The sequence below is a fragment of the Bos indicus x Bos taurus genome, chromosome 19, assembly GCF_003369695.1.
Source record: "Bos indicus x Bos taurus breed Angus x Brahman F1 hybrid chromosome 19, Bos_hybrid_MaternalHap_v2.0, whole genome shotgun sequence".
NCBI lineage: Eukaryota > Metazoa > Chordata > Mammalia > Artiodactyla > Bovidae > Bos > Bos indicus x Bos taurus.
In genome coordinates this window covers 50,181,623-50,203,190 of record NC_040094.1, presented here as the reverse complement: position 1 = coordinate 50,203,190, position 21,568 = coordinate 50,181,623, and the positions used below count along the sequence as shown (strand labels likewise).

Here is a 21,568-nt window from a genome sequence, read left to right as displayed (position 1 = left end):
CGGCGGCGCAGCTCACGTGACCGCGCTCCGGGCCTGCGGCCGCTGTCGGTTCCCCCAGTCACCGAGCGAGAGGGAAGAAACAAGATGGCGGCTGAAGGCGATCCGGAGTGGGGCCCCAGCAATTCGGATTGAGCCTTCTCCCTCCACCCGCTTCCGCCGGCCGGGCCCCTCCCGCCCGGCCCCGCGGGCCTCCCCACCCGGCCCCGGCGCCCCCCACCGCCACCCCTCCGCCCGCCCCTCCCCCCTCTGCTTTCCCTTCTCCCCCCCGCCTCAGCTCCGACATGAGGGGCCGGCGGGGCAGGCCGCCCAAGCAGCCCGCGGCTCCCGCTGCGGAGCGCTGCGCCCCGGCCCCGCCGCCGCCGCCGCCGCCGCCGCCCACGTCCGGACCCATCGGGGGGCTCCGCTCGCGGCACCGCGGCAGCAGCCGGGGCAGGTGGGCCGCCGCCCAGGCTGAGGTGGCGCCCAAGACGCGGCTGAGCTCGCCCAGGGGGGGCAGCAGTAGCCGGAGGAAGCCGCCGCCGCCGCCGCCGCCGCCGCCGGCCCCCCCCAGCACCAGCGCCCCGGGCCGGGGGGGGCGAGGAGGCGGGGGCGGCAGGACAGGGGGCGGGGGCGGCGGCGGCCACCTGGCCCGGACCACCCCGGCCCGGAGGGCCGTCAACAAAGTGGTGTACGATGACCACGAGAGCGAAGAGGAGGAGGAGGAGGAGGACATGGTCTCGGAGGAGGAGGAGGAGGAGGAGGACGGCGACGCCGAGGAGACCCAGGATTCCGAGGACGAGGAGGAGGATGAGATGGAGGAGGACGACGATGACTCCGACTATCCGGAGGAGATGGAAGACGACGACGACGACGACGCCAGTTACTGTACGGAAAGCAGCTTCAGGAGCCATAGCACCTACAGCAGCACTCCAGGTACCCACCCAGCCCGGTTGCTGTAGACTTCTTCCCCACCTCCTCCCCCCTCCCTCCCCCTGGCTCACTCCCTCTCTGGTCTCCCCCCACCCCCACCTCCCCCCAGTCCCCAAACGGAGGGGAAATGCGACGGCCCATCAAGTGGCAAAAAACTAGATTTACAAGAGGAAAGAGGCGCATTGTTCAAAATGGAGATTGCATTGTTGCAGTTCGCAGGCCACACGCTCGCTCGCTCGCTCGCTCTCTCCCCTCAACCCCCTCTTTTTCCTCTTAAAAATGTGTGCCAGTGCAGTGTCTCCACCGGGCATAGTTGAAACTTTGGCACACACATATCCATTGCATTCATTTTTCTTCCCTTGTTTTGGTTTGGTTTTTTGGAATGAAAGAAGCTTCTTGTTTTTGCAAACCTCTTTGCATTTCTAATGTGGTTTCTTTTAGACTTTTCGTCTATAATCGGTTCCTAAAAAAAGGGAATGGAGGACTCAGACAGATTGTGCCATACAAACACACACACACACAACATGCTTCTCTTCACACCCCGAGCTGTGTGGTTTTAAAACTGTCTTAAAGAAATGGATCAGTTGGGTTAGTAGGGGAGCCTTATCTGGTCCTGTGTGTGTTTTTATTCTTGAGTGCTGATGGGCTTGTGCAACAGTTGCTGGTGAATGGCTGATTAAAAAGCAAAGAAGAAAAACCAAAGAAAACCAAAACAAATTTGCTATTTTATCTGATTCCAATATCATTTTGGTAAAATGCAAAATAAGAGACCGCAGGAACTTGCGTCTTAACTAATTTGATCCCTTTGCCTGAGAAATGCAGTTTCCTGTCACCTGTTGCAGAGACGTATGGTTGATCATGCAGACGTAATTGCTGAAGATGAACTTTTGGACCAACTTCCAAGTCACACAACAGAAGTATAGGGAAATTTAATGCAAAATGACTTTTTCTTTTCATTCTGTTTCTGAGGGTAATAAGTCCTCCCTGATTTCTCCATGGTGACTCCTGTTTTCTCACAGAGCTTCTCTACGCTGGTGCTGAGATACATTTTGTTTATTTAAAAAACACACATACACACAATGGCTGCTGTGTTTTAAATTCGTAGTTGCAGTTTACTGAATTGTGAAAAAAAATCATAATTTATAGCAGTAACCTACAAGGTCTTTTCCTTTGTATTTTTTTAAAATCTGAACTAAATTAGAATCCAGTTTTCAGAGCATTTCCGAATTAAAGTTCATGAAGGAATAGAGTCTTACAGTGATAAAGGTGTGTCACTTGTTTTCAAAAGAGACTGGACCAGCCCTCAAATAAAAACTTCAACAAAGACAAAAAAAAAAAGAGAGACTGGAATAGGAGAAGTGGTTAAATGTAAATGTGCCTTTTTTTTTTTTTTTTAATAAGTGTTTAAATACTCATTGGAGGAGTATGAGTATTAAGTCAGATGTAAGCCCATTTAGCTTGTCCTCCCAGCAAAGGAAAAAGGTAATTTCTTTTGCCTGACAGTAATATCTGCCTGTCTTTGGGGTGGAGTGAGTGAGAGCTGGCAGGAGAATGAAGAGAATCAATCAGATGTCAAGTGTGTATGTCTTGTATGTGGAAAGGACTACACATCATTCTTGCCAACTTACTTTTAGTGCATCTTTTATAGTAATGATTTCTACCTTCTGAAATCACATGTGGTCTTTTCTACCAGGAGCCCAGAACTGAAAGACTTGTGGAGAGTAAATTATACTATTGGAGGAAGTTTTCTCAGATTAGACAGAGCTAAGGCGTTTTGGCAGGGTGGTTCAGCTAACTTTAACTCCTCTTTGAAGGCTTAGCAAGTAATATTTAGGGTTGAGAGTGGTGTATATGCTGTTAAACTACAATTTTGTGGTTAGGTTTCCTTTTTTAAAAAGATCCTTATATCTTTAAGTACTTCCATGATATTTTGTTTTTTCCAATGACATTCATAGTCTACCTTGTGTATGCTTCACCTTGATGTGAAATTAAGGGTTATATATCCTTATACTAATCTTCCAGCTCCTGTAGTCCCTAGAGCAGTGCCTCGAGCACACTGCAGGTGCTCATCGAAGGTTGGTTGGACAAATGATTGTTGGTAGGTGAGAACTTGTAATAGATGAAGTTGTGCTGATTCTCCAGTGGGTACCATGATTCCTAAATATTTTGGATGTGGGAAGCTAAAAAATTGGCCTAATTAGATTTTGATAGTTTGACCAGTTTATAGTAGCAGAGTTAGTGTGTTTTGAGCTGCTGTTTCATATTGCTTGCCAGGCATTTTCCTTTCTTTATTAGATGTGGTGTTAACTTGTTAGATGTTTTACTTTTGAAACATTATTTCTCAAGATTATGGTGAAAGAGATGATACATTTTACATCCTGAACTTTTAGAATATGTCCACTTGCCTGGAATAACAATTCATGATAGTGAGTTGTTTAGGCTAAGCCCTTGTTTCATTTGTTTTATTCGGTGTACTTCTAGATAAATGTGTATATGTGTGTATATGCTTTGGAAGGAAAAATGGTCTAGAACTGGTTTAAGATATCCCAGAAGTTCATAAATAAATACATTTGGTGGATTCGAATCCACCTATGTTGTCAAGACTGAAAAGAGGAATATACTTTCCTGGTAATTTAGAGTAAGTTGATTAAGTCTTGTAAACTAGAATGTTGACTTAAGTACCAACATAAGAATAAGAAATTATACTTGATATACTTATATACTTAGTATAAGAAATTACTCATTCATCTGTTCATATATTGAGTACTTCGTAGGTAATATACCTGTTGATGCAAGGACATTGATTGATGTTACTAGATTAGTTTTCTAAAACCAAAGATTTAAACAAGTTTTCAGTGGTGGTGAAATGTTTTCTTCTTAATGAAGAAAAAATTTAAATGGGTATGTAAGGTCCTCACATGAAAGACGTTACTATAGGGATGGCAACTTGTTAATAAAAATTTGAAATCATCTAGTTTTGCTTAAGTTTAAAGCATTTGGTTGCATAAGGCTTTTAGTATTTTTATTGTTAAAAGTTAGAATTATTTCAGACAGTAGGTTTTATGACATACTTTTGAGGTACATTGAGAAGAATTGTATAGAAAATGTTTTGCATAGGCATTTGGTAAAATTCTGACAGTAGCTTGAAATCAAGTGTTTGCTGATTCAAGAAAGTGAAGTCAGACTTTAAAACAGAGCCGTTCTTGCATTTAATTTGTGTGGGACTTATGAGAATACTTAGCTGTTAATTTTGAAATTCGGAACTTCTGGTGACTTCAGAAAATAGAAGCCCTGGTGTTGTCCTGGGAGAATTAGTGATTTATGTCCTCTAAGATTGTGACAGTTGAGATGGGTGGCACAGGTGCCATGAATGCACTGTCGATTTATCTGAAGAAGAATTTGTTACCCGTTCGACGATATTTATTCCCACCAGTTTCAAGCAAATATCTTTTCAGTATGCTTGGGATTCCTGATTGCTACAAGTGAGATAGATACAAAGTACTGTGGAGAGTTAAAGGAGGGCGGGCTCATAAGCTATATGGGGGAGTTGGTATGGATGTCTGCTTCTGGGATGGGCATGTGGCTAGTGAGGATGGGGATGTGGCCAGCGTGGATGGACATGTAGCTAGTGAGGATGGACAGAGGCAGGGAGGGAGTAGCATAAACCAGGGCACTGACTTTCAAGTGTGGGCAGTCTTAAGTAACCTCCTCTAGCAAGAGCCTGAGTATATGAATAAGAAACTGTTGGGCGGTAGTTAGAGAACCGGGCTACAGCATTTTTCCTCTCTCCCTCATCTGTTGGGTAAGGATTGGGCTAGATCAGTGGTCCTCAGTCATTTTTCATTTCTGGACCACCCGAGGGATGTGCTATATTCCTATCAGCACTATGCAAGGAGCGTGAAACAAAAGCACATTAAATCACGGATACTATTAAATCGCTGATTTAGCCAGCTCTTCCCCCTCTGCAAATTGAGAAAATTAATGGAGAGGTGACACCGGAAGCCCTTTCTTTTCTCTCCAGTCTATTTCAGATCTATTTCACTTGTGGTTATTGAGGATCAGTCAGAAGATATAGAAACAAGTGGATATGATTTCAGTGGAATGTCAGGAAATTTAGCGTTGCCTCTGTTCTGATTGAAAGAAGGCAGATAACTGGTGGGGATGTGGATGGGTTTTATAGCCCTGGATGTGGAAACATTAGTCCAGGAGGTACTTCAGAATTCTCCAAGCCTGGACAGCATCAGAAGTGTAGACAGAGGACTTCATCAGATAGGCCTCTGTAAGAATGGCAGCGTTTTCAATAGCAACAGGTATTCAGGATTATAAGAGGAATTAATAAGATCTGTTTGCAGGTATCAGTACTTGAAGAGGTTAAACATGAGAATTAAAGAAAATGAGGGCCCCAGAGAGTTATTACAAAGTTGGACGACGTGATCTGTGAGTGGTAGAGAGGTATGTCCAAGGTATGCAGGGATAGATGGTCTTGTGTACCACCCAGGCCCAGAACTCTGCTGGGGTATGAGTGGAAGTGGAGCTGGGTATTGAAATGTGTGTGTGCAACAGGACTGGGGATACTAAGGCCAGGAGCTCTGGTTTCTTTCCTCAGGTCCACCGTTTCTTCCTCTTCAGGACACTGCGTCCTCCCTGTGACTGCAGATTCTTGGAGTGGGGATGTGGGGGGTGAGAAGGTGGTGGGGGTAATGGGAGACCAATAGTCTGCGTAACAAAGACAGGAGCAGATCCTAGCAGATACCGTCTTTGCACTGGGTAGATCCCTCGTTCCCTGCTCCTTAGCGCACTCTGAGGATCTCTTCCTAGAAGTCCTGCCAGAGTTCTGATGATCACCTTGATCTCTCTCCTCTGAATGCCTGCTTGTGGCACTTAGAGCCTCATCTTCATAATTTAGCACTAGCTTAGCACTGACCCTTATTTTTCTATTTTTTTTTCATGCTTTCAGTCCTTTAAAATGATAACCCTCAGGAGGTAGAACATTTCTTAAAAAGAAAAAACTTACAGAATGCACTTGAAAAGATTGAAAGTAAAATCATACAGATGGAGTTAAAGTGCATATAGCTAAAGATAATGTTTTAATTGTTTTGTCTACTGGTATATATCAAATTCTTTTATGTATTTTTCTAGATACTAAGTTACATTACTCAAATGTTTTTTGATTGCTGAATGATTTTTAAAAATAGTAACAGTAAGAGCTAACATTTATTGGACATGTGAATTGCTGAATTATTTTCAACTAATATTGAATAAAAGTTGCATTTAAAAATATAAAAACATTTTAAAAGTTGCACTTTTTTTTTTAATTTTGATTTTCTTCCTTTGGCTGCCACGAGTCTTAGCTGCAGCATACAGACTTCTGTGGCTACGGTGCAAAGGCTTAGTTGCTCCAAGGCATGTTTGATCTTGGACCCCTGATCAGGGATTGAACCTCTGTCTCCTGCATTCAAAGGCAGACTCTTAACCACTGGACCACCAGGGGAATCCCTAAAGGTTGCATTTTTAAAATAGCAGTTTTATTGAGATACAGAATACATAGCATAAAATTCACCTTTTAAAACAAAGGTATTATTCAGTGGTTTTTAATGTGTTCACGGAGTTGTGAATGTATCACCCCTACCTAATTCCAGAATATTTTTATCACCCCAACAAGAAACAGTGACAGTCACAGCAGTCACTCCTTGTTCTCTGCCTCCCCTGCTCCATCTCCTGGCAACCACTACTTTCATTTTCTGTTGATTTGTCTCTCATGGAAATTTCTTATGAAAAAAAATCATACAATATATAACTTCTTTCATTTAGATTAATGGTTTCAAGGTGCGTAGATCTTGGAGCATGTAACAGTACTATATTTAAATAATATGCCTTTATATGGATATACCACTTTTTGTTCATCCATTCATCACTCCATGGGCATCTGAATTGTTTCCACTTTTTGGCTATAGTGAGTAACACTGCTGCTAATGTTTATGTATAGGTTTTTGTCTGGACAAGATGTGTTCATTTCTCTTGGGTATATCCTAGGAATGTTATAGCTGGATTAATTACAAATACTTTTTTTTTATACAAATACAATTTAAATAGAATCACTTTAACCAGACTTACTTTTTTTGTTTGGAATTGTTTTGAAACAGTTCTCTTAGGATGAATGAGAGCTAGTTTGTTTGTAAATCTTCCAAAATATCTATAATTTTTGCATTGCTTTTGGTCAGCTTGGAGAATTTATTCCAGATTTGTCAGAGAAGGAGCAGTGTAAGTGGAGTCATATTTTCACACCGTCAGTGTGAGCACGTGTGGCAGGCTTTGGAGGCACCCACGTGTGTAAATAAACTCACTACGAAGTCTTAGGCTATCTTGATACATGAGAATCTCAGGATTCTAGGTAAATCTTTTATGAATGTCAAGGATCTAGAGAGGTGGCATGTAGCATAGAGATTAAAGCGTGAAGGACCTGGAACCCATCCTCATGGATGAATGAATGAACGTATGAATCCGGGCTCTGTGATGATGGGCATTTTGCTCAAGTCTTTGTACCTCACTTTCCTCTTTTGTAAAATACCGTAGTACTGGATTCAGTGTGTTGTGAGGGCCGAATGGCTTAATGTGTGTGAAACGCCTAGAACAGTGCCTGGTACTGGGTAAAGATTCAATAAATAGTAGCTGTTCTTGTCTGTTGATGTGTTCCTGAATTGTAAGCTGAGATTCTGTGAAAATAGAGGAACCTTACCTCCAGTGTAGCAAGGTAGTATTTTATTCTGTAGGAAAACTGTCAGTTGACTCACAGGGTAGAAAAATATTTTGAAGACCACATTTAAGTAAAAGTGCACGTTAAACTAGAGCTTTATCCCCCCCCTCCTTTAAAAAGGTTATTAAACGTTTAACTTCCCCATTCAGAACATTTAGTTTACCCAACATCGGATTTATTCTAGAACTATAATAAAAAATACATTGACTTCTGATATTTACCGTTAAAATAGAAAAAGTGCTCTTGATAATATCAGCTCTCTGGTAGTTCCTTCTCCAAGACATCTTCCTCTGCCTTTTCCTTAAACCCCAGTTTTCCAGGTTTTCAAACCAGCCCCTGGCCCTCTCACTATGTCCCTCCTTCCCCTGAGATCTCATCTCTTCTCAAGTTGTTTTTAAAAATTGCAGTGAAAAATTGTAAAACAGTGCAGTTTTACTCCTTTGGGAAAATACACATAATATAAAGATGAAAATGAAAATTATCTATAATCCCACCACCAAAGATACCCATTGGGCGTGTGTGTGTGCATGTTTAATTCCATTTACTGCAACATGTTCTTAGTAATATTTTTTAGAAGTTATGACTAAGATGAAATAAACTGATTGTTTTCCCTTGATATACAGCAAACTTTTCCCATATCTTGGTTTCTTCTTCTCTTTTTAGCCATGCCACACAGTCAGTCTGTGGGATCATAGTTCCCTGACTAGGGAGTGGACCTGGTCCCGGCAGTGAACACTAGCCTGCTGCACTGCCGGGGGGTTTCCTGAAACTTTTTTGTGCTGCTTTCTCTGTTGATTCTGTTTCTTGGGTCCTACCGCCCCCTTGGTTTACTTGTCTGTTTCAGCACAATCTCTAGTTGCTTCCTAGGAGTGGGTGCATGATAAATAAACTTGTTTTTTTTTTTAAATCATTATGTATCTGAAAATGCCCTTTTCAGTTCTAATCCTTGGTAAAGAATTTGGCAGGGGGTAGGGTTCTAAATTTAAAAAAGCACTTTCACTGAAAGGTTTGCTTTGGTGTGCTCCAGCATCGAGGATTGCTGTTGTGAGGTGAAGGGCCATCCTGATTACCTCATGTCTGACCTGTTTTTATCCCTCCAAAATCACTGTGGACGGTGACTGGAGCCACAAAATTAAAAGACGTTTGCTCCTTGGAAGAAAAGTTATGACAAACGTAGACAGTGTATTAAAAAGCAGAGACATCACTTTGCCGACAGAGTTCTGTATAGTCAAAGCTATGATTTTTTCAGTAGTTTATGTACGGATATAAGAGTTGGACCATAAAGAAGGCTGAGCACTGAAGAATTAATACTTTTGAATTGTGGTGCTGGAGAAGACTCTTGAGAGTCCCTTGGACAGCAAGGAGATCAAACCAGTCAATCCTAAAGGAAATCGACCCTGAATACTCATTGGAAGGACTGATGCTGGAGCTGAAGCTCCAATACTTTGGCCACCTGATGCGGTGAGCTGACTCATTTGAAAAGACCCTGATGCTGGGAAAGATTGAAGGCAGGAGGAGAAGGGGGCGACAGGATGAGATGGTTGGATGGCATCACCGACTCAATAGATACAAGTTTGAGCAAACTCCAGGAGATAGTGAAGGACAGGGAAGCCTGGCGTGCTGCAGTCTGTGGGGTTGCAAAGAGTCAGACAAAACTTAAGTGACCGAACAGCAACAAAGCTTTTAGGCTCTTTTCATGGTCCCCAGTACTCTGAAGTTTTAAAGGGACTGCATATCCCTTGATGTGGCTCTTTTTCACTCATTCTGCCCGGGTACTTGGTGGGCCCTTTTAATCTGCAGACTCATACTCTTTAGTTCTGAGAAAATGTCTTTATTATTTGCTAATTTCCCCCCAAATTTGATCTGTTCTTTTGTTGAACTTCTCTTTAGTTAGATGTTAGGAATTTTAGACTGTTCATGTAAAATTTCTTATCTTTTTCAATTCTTTTTATCTGGTTGTCAATTTGGTCTGCTTTCTGGGAGATTTTCTCTTCTGAGCTTTCTATTAAATCAGTTTTTATTTCAGCTGTCAGATGTTTAATTTCTAAAAACTGTTTTCTGTGTTCCTTTGCATCCTGTTTGTTTACACAGTATCTTTTGTTTCTCATTATTGATAATTTAAAAAAATACTAAAGTGCAACTTATATATAGTAAGTTCACCATTTTTAGTGTACAGTTTTGACTCTTTAGGTTTTAGCAAATAAATAGTCACGTAACCACTACTACCATGAAATACAGAACAGTTGCATCACCTCACCTAGACTGTGCTCCAGTAGTCAACTCGTCTCCCTCACCCCAGGCCACACTGGTCTATTTTCTGTCCCTGCAGTTTTGCCTTTCCCTGAATATCATATAAATGGGATTACAACCTATCTAGCTTTCTGAGTCTGGCTTCTTTTACCGAGTATAATGCATTTGAGGTTTATCCAAGATATGGCTTGTGTCTTGGTCATTCCTTTTTGTTGCCAACTAGGTATTTCATTATATGAATATACCACAGTTGGTGTATCCATTCACCCATTTAAGAACATTTGAGTTGTTAAAGGAGATCAGCCCTGGGTGTTCTTTGGAAGGACTGATGCTAAAGCTGAAACTCCAGTACTTTGGCCACCTCATGTGAAGAGTTGACTCATTGGAAGACTCTGATGCTGGGAGGGATTGGGGGCAGGAGGAGAAGGGGACGACAGAGGATGAGATGGCTGGATGGCATCACCGACTCGATGGACGTGAGTCTGAGTGAACTCTGGGAGATGGTGATGGACAGGGAGGCCTGGCGTGCTGCGATTCATGGGGTCGCAGAGAATCGGACACGACTGAGCGACTGAACTGAACTGAGTTGTTTTTAGGTTTTGGAGATTATAAATAAAACTGCTCTAAACATTCACTTAGAGGTTTTTGTGTAAACGTAAGTTTTCCTTTTTCACGGGTAAAGAGGAGTGGAATCACAGGGTTGTATGCTAAGCGTATTTTAACTTCCTAAGAAACTGCCAAACTGTTTTCTTTTTTAAAAATAATTTTTATTTATTTATTTTTGGCAGTGCTGGGCCTTCGTTACTGCTCTAGCTTTTCCTCCAGTCGCGGTGAGCGGGCGCTGCTCTTGTTCTGGAGCACAGGCTCTAGCTCAGACTTCAGTTGTTGCGGCACTCGGGCTCAGTAGCTGCAGCTCTTGAAGTCTAGAGCACAGGCTCAGGAAGTTGTGGTGCATGGACCTAGCTGCTCTGTGGCATGTGGGACCCTCCCAGGTCAGGAATTGAACCCGTGTCCCCAGCAATGACAGGCAGACTCTTGACCACTTAGCCACCAGGGAAGCCCCAAACTCTTTTCTAGTTAAGCATTTCCAGTTAAACATTTTGCATCCTCACCAGCAATGGATGAGGGTTCTAGCCATTCTAATAGGTGTATAGTGGTATGTTTCAGGGCTTCCCTGGTGGCTCAGACGGTAAAGAATCCGCCTGCAGTGCGGGAGACCTGAGTTCAATCCCTTGGTTGTGAAGATCTGCTGGAGGAGGGCATGGCAACCCACTTCAGTATTCTTGCCTGGAAAATCCCCATGGACAGAGGAGCCTGATGGGCTACAGTCCATGGGGTCACAGAGTTATATTTCATTATGGTTTTAATTTGCATTTCCCTAATGGTAATGCTGAGCATCTTTTCATGTGCTTCTTTGCTGTGAAGAAATCATTGGTGAAGTGTCTGCTGAAATATTTTGCCGTTTTTCACTGAGTGGTTTTCTTGTTACTAAATTTCGAAAGTTCAGCTAACATAATAATTATTTATGCTATATAGTTTCCCGAAGCTCTTTTCCTTTTTTCAGAGCATTTTCTTCGTGGATGCAACATCCCCACTTAACTAAGGACATTTATTATAGTTTTTTTGTGTTGGGTGGAGGTCAACTGCACCTCGTGAGTTGTAGGATATTAGTTTCCCAACCAGGGATCGAACCTGGGCCCGTGGCAGTGAAAGTGCCAAGTCTTAACCCCTGGACCACCAGGGAATTCTCTATTATAGGATTTTTTTTTTCCACTTTGTTTCTTTTGTTTCATCAGCTTCCGTTCGTTTGTTTTAGTTTTTTCCTCTTTGACATTGGAGGCTTCTTTTCAAATGCCTCTTGACCCTCAGCTGTTCACATTTAGGAGTGAAGCGCTGGGTACACACTTTGTGGGTGCCCATGGCTTGACAGTTGGTAGGTTTCACTGTGAAGTAATGGGGCGCTGGGATCCCAGATATCAATGTTTTTGTTTTTGTGTATTTGTTTTCTCTTTCACACTTCTATTATTCTCATATGAATCTGTTTTTTGTTTTTTTTTCCCTTTTTTGCCTGTGCCACAAAGCATGTATGATCCTAGTTCCCTGAACAGGGATCGAACCTGTGCCCCCTGCATTGGAAGCGACAAGTTTTAACGACTGGATTGCAAGCAAAGTCCTCTATTTGGTTTCTTAAGGGAAGGTTTCTTCCATCTTTTACTGGGATCTGGAAGTAGGGGTCTGAGGGTGAGTGCCAAGTACCCTGGGAAGCTGGGGGTCAGGTGGCTAGAGTTCACGGTTAGAGTAGGCACCCTTCACTAAATTTCCCTGTTAAAAACCTGAGCAATCTTTTTTTTAAATTGTGGTATAATTGATATAAGGGCTTCCCAGGTGGTACAGTGGTAAAGAATCTGCCTGCCAATGCAGGAGATGCAGGTTGGGTCCCTAGGTCAGGAAGATCCCCTGGAGTAGGAAGTGGCAACCCACTCCAGTTGCCTGAAACATTCCATGGACAGAGGAGCCTGGTGGACTGAGCATACACATGCCCATAATTGATATATAACTTAATTTTAGTTGCAGGTATACAACATAATGATTTGGTATTTCTATATATTGCCAAATGATCGCCACAGTAAGTCTAGTTAACATCTGTCAACATATCAATACATAGTTACACAACATGTTTTTCTCTTGTGATGAGAAATTTTGAGATCTACTCTGTTGCTGCTGCTGCTAAGTCACTTCAGTCGTGTCCGACTCTGTGCGACCCCATAGACGGCAGCCCACCAGGCTCCCCCATCCCTGGGATTCTCCAGGCAAGACCACTGGAGTGGGTTGCCATTTCCTTCTGCAATGCATGAAAGTGAAAAGTGAAAGTGAAGTCGCTCAGTCGAGTCCGACTCTTAGCGACCCCATGGACTGCAGCCTACTAGGCTCCTCCACCCATGGGATTTTCCAGGCAAGAGTACTGGAGTGGGGTGCCATTGCCTTCTCCTATCTACTCTGTTAGCAGCTTTTAAATATACAATACATACACTACATACGCTTTCTTAAGCATAGTTACCATGTTGTACCGTACACGTCTGTGACTTACTTGTAACTGCAAGCTTGTGTCTTTTGACTCATCTTCACCCATTTTGCCCACCCACTATCCCCTGCCTCTGGTAACCATCAGTCTGTTCTCTGTATCTATGAGCTTGTTTGTTGGCTTGTTTTTTAGTTTCCACATATAAGTGAGATCATACTGTATTTGTCTTTTTCTGTCTGACTTTATTTCACTTGGCATAATGTCTTCAGGGTCTGTCCATGTTGTCACAAATGGCAGGATTTCCTTCTTTTTTATGCCTGAATAATATTCCATATTGTGTGTGTGTACACCACATTTTCTGTGTCCATTCATCCATCAATGGACATAAAAGCTATTTCATGTCTCGATTATAAATAAAACTGCTGTAAACATTTACTTATAGCTAAAGAATAATGTTGCAGTGGACATGGAGGTGTAGATATCTTTTTGAGACAGTGATTTCTTTTTCTTGGGATGTATACTCAGAAGTGGAATTGCTGGATCATATGGTAATTCTACTTTTAATTTTTTGAGGAACTTTCATACTGTTTTCCATAGTGGCCTCACCAAGTTATATTCCCACCAGCAGTGGACAAGGGTTTCCTTTTTACCACATCCTTACCAACACTTGTTACTTCTTATCTTTTTGATAATAGCCACAACGACAGGTGTGAGGCGATGTCTCACTGTGGTTCTTTTCTCTTTGTTCTGGTATGTTTTTATCTTTTGTACTTCTTTGTTGTCAATTTACGAAGTGTTGAGAAGAAAAGGATAGTAGTTCATGTTACATATTAATTGTGTGTAAAGTGAAGTCACATTAAGTATTTCTCTACAAAACAGTTTAAAAATAGCTTAACCTAATACTTACTCAGAGTGCAAGGTAATGTGTTAAAAACCTTCATGACACCCAGTGATGGATAAATCGGCCCCTATTCCCAGGAGTTCTCAAGAGTGAATAATAGCACAGTACATAAATATAAAATAACATAGGGCAGGCCATGGTAAATGCTGTAAGAAAAACAAATTAGGGAGAGAAGTCATATTCTATTTGGGAGGTCAGAAATGGGGTCAAGAGCAAGGTTAAATTTGAGATATGTCTCGAAAGTTGGGTAGGATTTCTCCAGGTGGAGATGGAACAGGAAGAGAAAAGGGAGCTGAAAGGTACCAGATGAGAGGAACGTGCACATTCAGACAAGACTGCAGATAAGTGGAGTTTATATTTTGGTCCAACTTCAATAAATGCCAGTTTGAGGAAATTGTACTTAGTAGGCAGTGGGGAGTCATTGAATGTTTTAAAGCTGGAATGTGTCATGATAAAGCTGAGCTTTTTGAAAAAGTAATCTGGCTTTGGTGTATAAAATTTTGGGGGAACAGGAGGGGGCTGATATAAAATAAGGTTCTGTCCTAAGGCTTTACCAAATAGTTAAGCTCTACTGTACAGTCATTCCTTAGTATCTGTGGGTGGTCGGCTCTAGGACCAACCCCTCACCATGATACTGAAGTCTGCTGGTGCCCAAGACTCCAGTCCTCCGATGCCGAACTCCTGGATATGGAGGGTTGAGTGTGTTTGCTGTGATTACTCGTAGTGACTAAACCTTTACACTAATCTTAGTTCACATTCCTGATTTTTTTTTTAAGGCTTTACTATGTATTCCTGATGTATTATAAATATATAACATGCGTGCGTGCTCAGTCGCTCAGTCATGTCCGATTCTTTGCAGTCCCATGGACTGTAGCCCACCAGGCTCCTCTGATCATGGAATTTTCCAGGCAGAAATACTGGAGTGGGTTGCCATTTCCTACTCCAAGGGATCTTTCCAACCCAGGGATTGATCCCACGTCTCCTGCATTATTCAGGCAGGTTCTTTACCACTAAGCCGCCTGGGAAGCCTCATTTATATATAACATGTATAGATACTTTATAATAAAAAATGCATTTTCACTGGCAGTGTATGAAAGTGTCTATTTCACCAGCACTGGTTATTTATAAACTAGCTTTGCATTCAGTGGGTTAAAAGCTCTCATTTACATTTTTTTTTTTTTTAGATTACTCATAAAATCTAATACCTCCGTGGCCTCTGACACCCACATCTCTGAAGTCATGGTTTCCTTCCTGTGTTTTAACTCATGGATGAGTGACTCCTTGAACCCCTCTTGGAAGTCCTATAGGCACATCTAATTCCACATGTTCCAAATAGAGTTCATGCTTTAATGACTGCTCCCGACCTCCCATTTCCTTCTCAGTTAATAATGGCACTGCCCACTGAATTGCCCAAGTCAGAAGTGAGGAAGTGACAGATTCCTCCCTGTGCCTCACCCTCCATTTGCAGGCTTGTCACCAGCTCTTGTTCAGTTTACATCTTATGTCTCTTTTAAATATCTTTCAGTTCTCTTGTCTATCCGTGCTAATGGTAACCTGAATCAGGCCTTCTTTATCCTGTACTTGGTCTCTCAAGGAACCAGCCTGCCTGCCTGGTCTCCTTTTTTCCATTCATCTCTCGTTTCCATCTTCCAGGTACATACTGCTCTGCTCTGAGACAAAGCTGACTATGTTATGCCCTTTCTTATAAATCTTCTGTGGGAAAATGAGTATGTGTGTTAGTGTATGTGGATAGTTCTGACTTGACTTTTGCTTCCTCTGCCGGCCTCATGTTCTGTTGCTTCGCTGAATTGTTCATTTATTTAAAAAATACCTGTTGAGAACCTGCTGTGTTCCAAGCACTCTGTGAGATAAAGCCGCAAACAAAGCAGATGTGGCCCCTGCCCTGAATCCACAGGGGAAGGTAGCCAGTGTATCAGTGAGAGAAGTGCTTCCAGAGGGGGCGAGTAACAGTGACTTTGTGGTGTGTGTATATGGGGGGCTGTCACAAAAGCCTCCTTAAAGAGGTAACAGTTGAGTTCAGAATTGAAGCAGCTGGGGTAGGGGAAGGGAAAGAGGACTCTAGGCCATATGATCATTGCATGAAATAGACTGGAGGGAAAACCATGAAGGATCAGAGTGATGTGATCAGATGAGTGTTGTTTCCCGCCCCCCCTCTGGCTATAGGCTAGAGGATGAATTGGAGTTGGATAAGAATTAATGAAGGAAATTAGGCAGCTGAAATAAACCAGGTGATAGATTTTATACCTTGGAGAGAAATATTAAAAAAAATAATCGGTTGGCCAAAAAGTTCATTTGGTTTTTTTCATAACATCGTACAGAAAGACCCAGACAAACTTTTTGGCCAACCCAGTAATTTAGGACTTAGAATGACACATCTCGGTGATAGACGGGTTAGATGGGGTATGGTCAAAGTTGACTTGACTTCTAAATCTCCTTTGTTTTTTTGTTCACAACTTATTTCTCTTCACCTTAAATTTGACTGTCAAGCAGTACTGAATTTCTCTGTAAAAGTTCCCCTCACACTGTGCTTCTGTGCTGTGCTCAGTTGCTCAGTATGTCTGACTCTTTGTGACCCCATGGACAGTAGCCCGCCAGGCTCCTCAGTCTGTGGAATTTTCCAGGCAAGAATACTGGAGTGGATTGCCATTTCCTACTCCAGGGGATCTTCCTGACCCGGGAATTGAACTTGTATGTCTTGTGTCTCGTGCGTTAGCAGGCCGATTCTTTACCATTGCACCCCCCGGGAAGGCCTCCCCTCACACACCTTCCAGTTACTCACTGCTGTGATGTTCACTCCCAGTCAGCCATCCATAGCCTACCCAGCTTGCCTTCTCTGGTCACCATTCCCTTGTCCTTAGGCGGGACTGAGTTCTTTTATCTCTCCCCTACCCCCTCCAGGACTGTATGCATTTATATATTGTTCAGTTTCCAAGTATTTGAGGGTTTTCAGAGGTGTCTTTCTTTCTGTTACTTTTTTCTAACTTAATTTCATTGTGTTCATATGACTGTACTTTTGTAAAGCATCTTTAAAGGTTTGTTTTGTGCCCCCAAATGTTGTTTGTCTAGGTGAATGTTCCAAGTGTACTTAGAAAGAAGGTGCATTCTTCTGCTGGTGGGTAGAGTGTTCCTGAAGAGTCAGGTTAGGCTGGTTGCAGTGTAAAGGTCTTCTGTATCCTTGCTAATTTTCCACCAGCCTGTTCTGTTGATTACCAAGAGAGAAATGTTGACGTCTACAATTACTGTCACAGATTTGCCTATTTCTCTCTGGAATTCTGTTAAGTTTTCATGTATTAATATTTTGAGGTTCTGTTATTAAGTCCATAAACATTTAGGGAGGATTATTCAATCCCTTCATCATTACACCTTTTTTTTTTTTTTTTTTTAAGTATTTATTTATTTGGCTACACGAGGTCTTAGTTGCAGCACGACAACTCTTAGTTGGGACATGTGGGATCCAGTTCCCTGAGAGGGACTGAACCCAGGCCCCCTGCATTAGGAGCACAGAGCTTAGCCACTGGACCACCAGGGAAGTCCCCATCATTTTATCTATATTTGTTAAGACATTCTGCTGAAATGGACTGTAATTATGAGGCTGTCTCCTTGGTTAGAGCCTGCGTTAGAGCAGGAAGGGTCTCATTCATCTCTCGCCTCTCAGCACCACCTCTGTCTCTAGTATGCAGTAGGCAGCACCGGTAATTGTTGAATTGCGTGTTAAAAAAAAAAAACCTGGATTCTTTTCACTCTTAGTTTTGCCCTGTCCAGTATGGCAGCCACTAGCCATGTGGGGCTATTTAAATTAAGTAAAATTCAGACTTCAGTTCTTCATTGGCACTAGCTACATTTCCCATGCCCAGGAGCACGGGATGTAGAACATTTGGGTCATTTCTTACCATCACAGAAAGTTCCCTTGGGCTGAGTGGTTTGTTGTAGTCGGTCTGCTTCTGCTAGACTGTGGGAGTTTATCCCTTTTCCTCTGGCTTTGTATTTGCTCTGAATCCTGCGTGGCCTGGGTTAGCCCCCGCACTCTGACTGTGGTTCTCTGTTAAGCCTGTCAGCAAAGCATTATTTGTCCATGTGATGGTGTTGAATTTCTGGAGTTAGATTTGGACTCATCTTTGGGAAGATGGCATCATTTGTTGTTCTTTCTGGGAGGGAAAGAGGAGAGACAGTCAGCTAACCTTTAGTTTTAAAAAAATCTGTCATGGTCCTGAGAAAATTAAGTGAAGTCATAGATGTAAGAAGGGAAAAAAGAATTAAAATTCTTCAGAGATTTTTAGATGAGACATTTAGTTTGACAACTAAGAGAATTCCGTATTGTAAAAGTCTGAAAGTTGGTTTGTGAACTGAGTACCGAGAGGTCATCTTAGTTTGCTGCTGCTGCTGCTGCTGCTGCTGCTGCTGCTAAGTCGCTTCAGTCATGGCTGACTCTGTGTGACCCCATAGACAGCAGCCCACCAGGCTCCCCCATCCCTGGGATTCTCCAGGCAAGAACACTGGAGTGGGTTGCCATTTCCTTCTCCAGTGCATGAAAGTAAAAAGTGAAAGTGAAGTCACTCAGTCGTGTCCGACTCTTAGTGACCCCATGGACTGCAGCCCACCAGGCTCCATCCATGGGATTTTCCAGGCAAGAGTACTGGAGTAGGGTGCCATTGCCTTCAATTGTCTGAGTTCTGTATAAAACCTCTTTCTCAGGAGTCTCTGGACAAATGACTTAACTACTTTAATAGTTTTCAAGGAAAAGACATCACTTTTGGGGTGGGATTCTTTTGTTATTAAAGTGATGTTAAATTGTAATTATGGAGCCTCAGCACATTTGCCAAGAAACCTGATGCTTAGACTCTTCTCTCCTCATGGATGTGCCCTAGAATTCATTCACTTGGGAGACTGCCTGGCCGAGTGATTCATGCTGAATGACTGTGTTCAGTAGGTGCACTTTCTGCGTTTTACTGTCATGGCTTCCTCCTTGATTTCAGTATGCTAACGTTGCCTCCTTTGAGGTCTGTTTATAGTATATCCTATTTATGGAACTTAAAAAGCATTTCAGAAACGCACACATTAATCTGTGAGGAATTTCTCATCTTGTCCTTTTTCCTTCTAATGCTTGCATGGCTATATCAAGACTTGTCTGAGGAGATAGTCTGGCATTTAAAATAGCTAATAAAATGTTAAACTTTCCTATCAGTGCAGTTTTCCCTGTTCTTCTAGACATCAGAATTCTTTCACACACTCCTTGAAGTCTTAATAAATTACCCTTTTCTCCAACTTAGGACCATAATCTGCTTTCAAAGTATTATTCAAATAATAAAAAAATTGAAAAATGATTTTACTGTAATTTCAGATACATATTTGAGCTTTTTAGTTTGAATTATCTGGGTGAAATACCTCAGATTTCTGATTCTCTGTAAACTTGGAAGATTGCCTTTATCCAGATATATTATTGTCCTTAATTATAAATAACTTGAGTTATAAATCCTCCCTGCATTTTAGGAGAAACCTAACCGTGGGAGATTGTGTATGGCAGGGGTCACAAACTTGAATGCTGCAGAGTCCAAGTGAATTAAAGATGTGAAGTGCCCTTTTTTTTTCCCTTTACTAATAGTGCATAATTGCAATTGGTGTTAAAGTTTATTTGCCTTGAAAAGCTAGCCCTTTGGAATTTTAGGCCCTTTTTGCTTTTACAGACAGTGCTGTTCTAAATGTGCTAGAGATGTATCTTTAGTCACCCAGACTGGTGTTTCTATAAGGTAGATCCCTAAGATAAGATTGTTGGGTCGCATTTAATAGGCTGAGCCAGGTTATACTCTCATTACCTATTTGTTTTTAGACCTTCCCCAATCTGTGTTTATGTGGCTTTTAAATGGATTTTTTCTGGAACTTACCGAAGTTTACTCAGATCTTTAGCAGGTGTTCTTGGATATAGACTAGGCCCAAAGTCCTTTCCTCATCAACTTATTGGTAAATATACTTACTTGTAATACGAGAGCCTGAGGTTTAGCTCCTGAACTATGTCTCTGACAGTTATCTGACCAAGTGGGAATGGAATTCTTTATTGCTCCTTAGCTTGAATTTGACCTTCTAGAAGCCATTCCTCTGTGACTAGATGATCCTAGTGGGCAAGGAATTGGCAAACTTTCTCTTATAAAGTGCTGGATAGTAAATATTGTGGTCTTTGTGGGCTAGACTATTTCTGCTGTAACTACTCAACCCTGCCATTGTAGCATGGTAACAACTGGAGACGAGCATGGCTGTGTTTGAATAAAACTTTATTTATAAAAACAGCCTTTGGCTGGCCAGTTTGCCAACCCCTTTCTGAGCTCTTGAGGTCCATTCATCTGTGATTTGGATAACTAGGTTAGGAAAAGACCTTTGAATTTTTAAAATACCAGTTGAAAGTCTAGTAAGAACTTCAGTTTTTAATTTTTACTTTTTATCAGGAAAGAACTACAGAAAACTTAGAAGACTCAGAAGATAGCACTAATAGTTTGGTCACTCCTTACATAACCAGCTTTGTGTGGATGTGTGTGTATTTATATGAGGAATACTTATTTGTGCATAGAAATGTACCTTTTAAAAACAAAAACTAGATAATGCATAATCTTTTCCCTTATCCCATGAGATCTTAGTATGTCTTTAAATAATGTGTCTATGAAAATGTCTGCTCTCATGGAGTCATGGATTTTAAAGATCAGTTTTGTATTTAGCCACCTCTTTTCTGATTGTTTCTAATAGCTTATTTGTTGGGTTGGATTTTCCAGGAATAAAGTTGCATCATTTTCAAACGTGAATCATGTGCATACATCTGCTATTCTTATGTTTATTTCTCCTTTTTTTTTTTCCTTTTCAAATTGCATTACCTACCATCTCCAAAGCAATGTTAAATACTAGCTGAAATGAGAAGCATCTTCGTGTTCTTTCTAAATTCAATGAGACTGATGCTAATATTTCACTGTTAATTGTTACGCTATGACTTTTTTGCCTTTTGCTGTAAGCATATAGGGATATTTCATTTTGGTTTTGAATTTAAGTGCATTGTTGCTTGTGTAATGTGCTTGCAGTTTCTTCTGGTCTGTGGCTTGTGTTTCTTTCTTTTAACTGTCTAATCCATGAGCACATTTTGTCTCTCCATTAATTCAAGTCTTTGATCTCTTTCATCACTGTTTTTTTTTTGTTGTTCTAATCATACTGGTCCTGTTCATATTATTCCGTTGTACCTAAATCTCTCATGAGTTTTGGTGCTATTATATCTGGTGCTTATTTTTTTTAATTTGAACGTGGGGGCTTCCCTGGTGGTTCGGTAGTTAGGACTCTGTGCGTCCAACGCAGAGGGCAGGATTTGATCCCTGATTGGAAAACTAAGATGCCGCATGCCTCATGGTACGACCAGAAGAAGAAGAATTTGAATTTCCACTTATTAATTGTTATAATAAAAATATAATTGATTTTTGTGTATTGATCTTTGTGACCTTGTTAAACTCAACTGCTAGTCTGGTAGATTTTTGCGGGGGTGGCGGTTTTCTTGGGATTTTCTACATAGGTTATCATGTAGTCTGGCAAATAGAGATGGTTTTATGTTTCCTTTTCCAAGCTGAATTTTCTTTTTTTTAATTGAAGTATAATTGATGTACAATATTGTGTTAGTTTCAGGTGTGTAGCAAAGTGATTCAGTATATCAGTATATTCAGTGTATCAATTTTTTTTTCTTTTTTATTCT

General features: G+C 41.6%; 1 protein-coding gene and 1 non-coding gene across 3 annotated transcripts in view; one reads left to right on the top strand and one right to left on the bottom strand.

The window, feature by feature from the left end:
• Positions 1-266: 266 nt before the first annotated feature.
• The window catches only part of BPTF (bromodomain PHD finger transcription factor), a 134,666-nt gene continuing 113,364 nt past the window's right edge, over positions 267-21,568 (top strand). For both annotated transcript variants that reach the window (XM_027517714.1, XM_027517715.1), the window contains exon 1: positions 267-912. In XM_027517714.1, the coding sequence (XP_027373515.1) occupies positions 282-912 (631 nt within the window). In that variant the 5' untranslated portion in view covers positions 267-281. The remainder of the gene's footprint in view (positions 913-21,568) is intronic.
• On the bottom strand, positions 11,585-11,657 carry TRNAE-UUC. Its single transcript has one exon. It is a non-coding gene; the product is annotated as a tRNA-Glu (tRNA).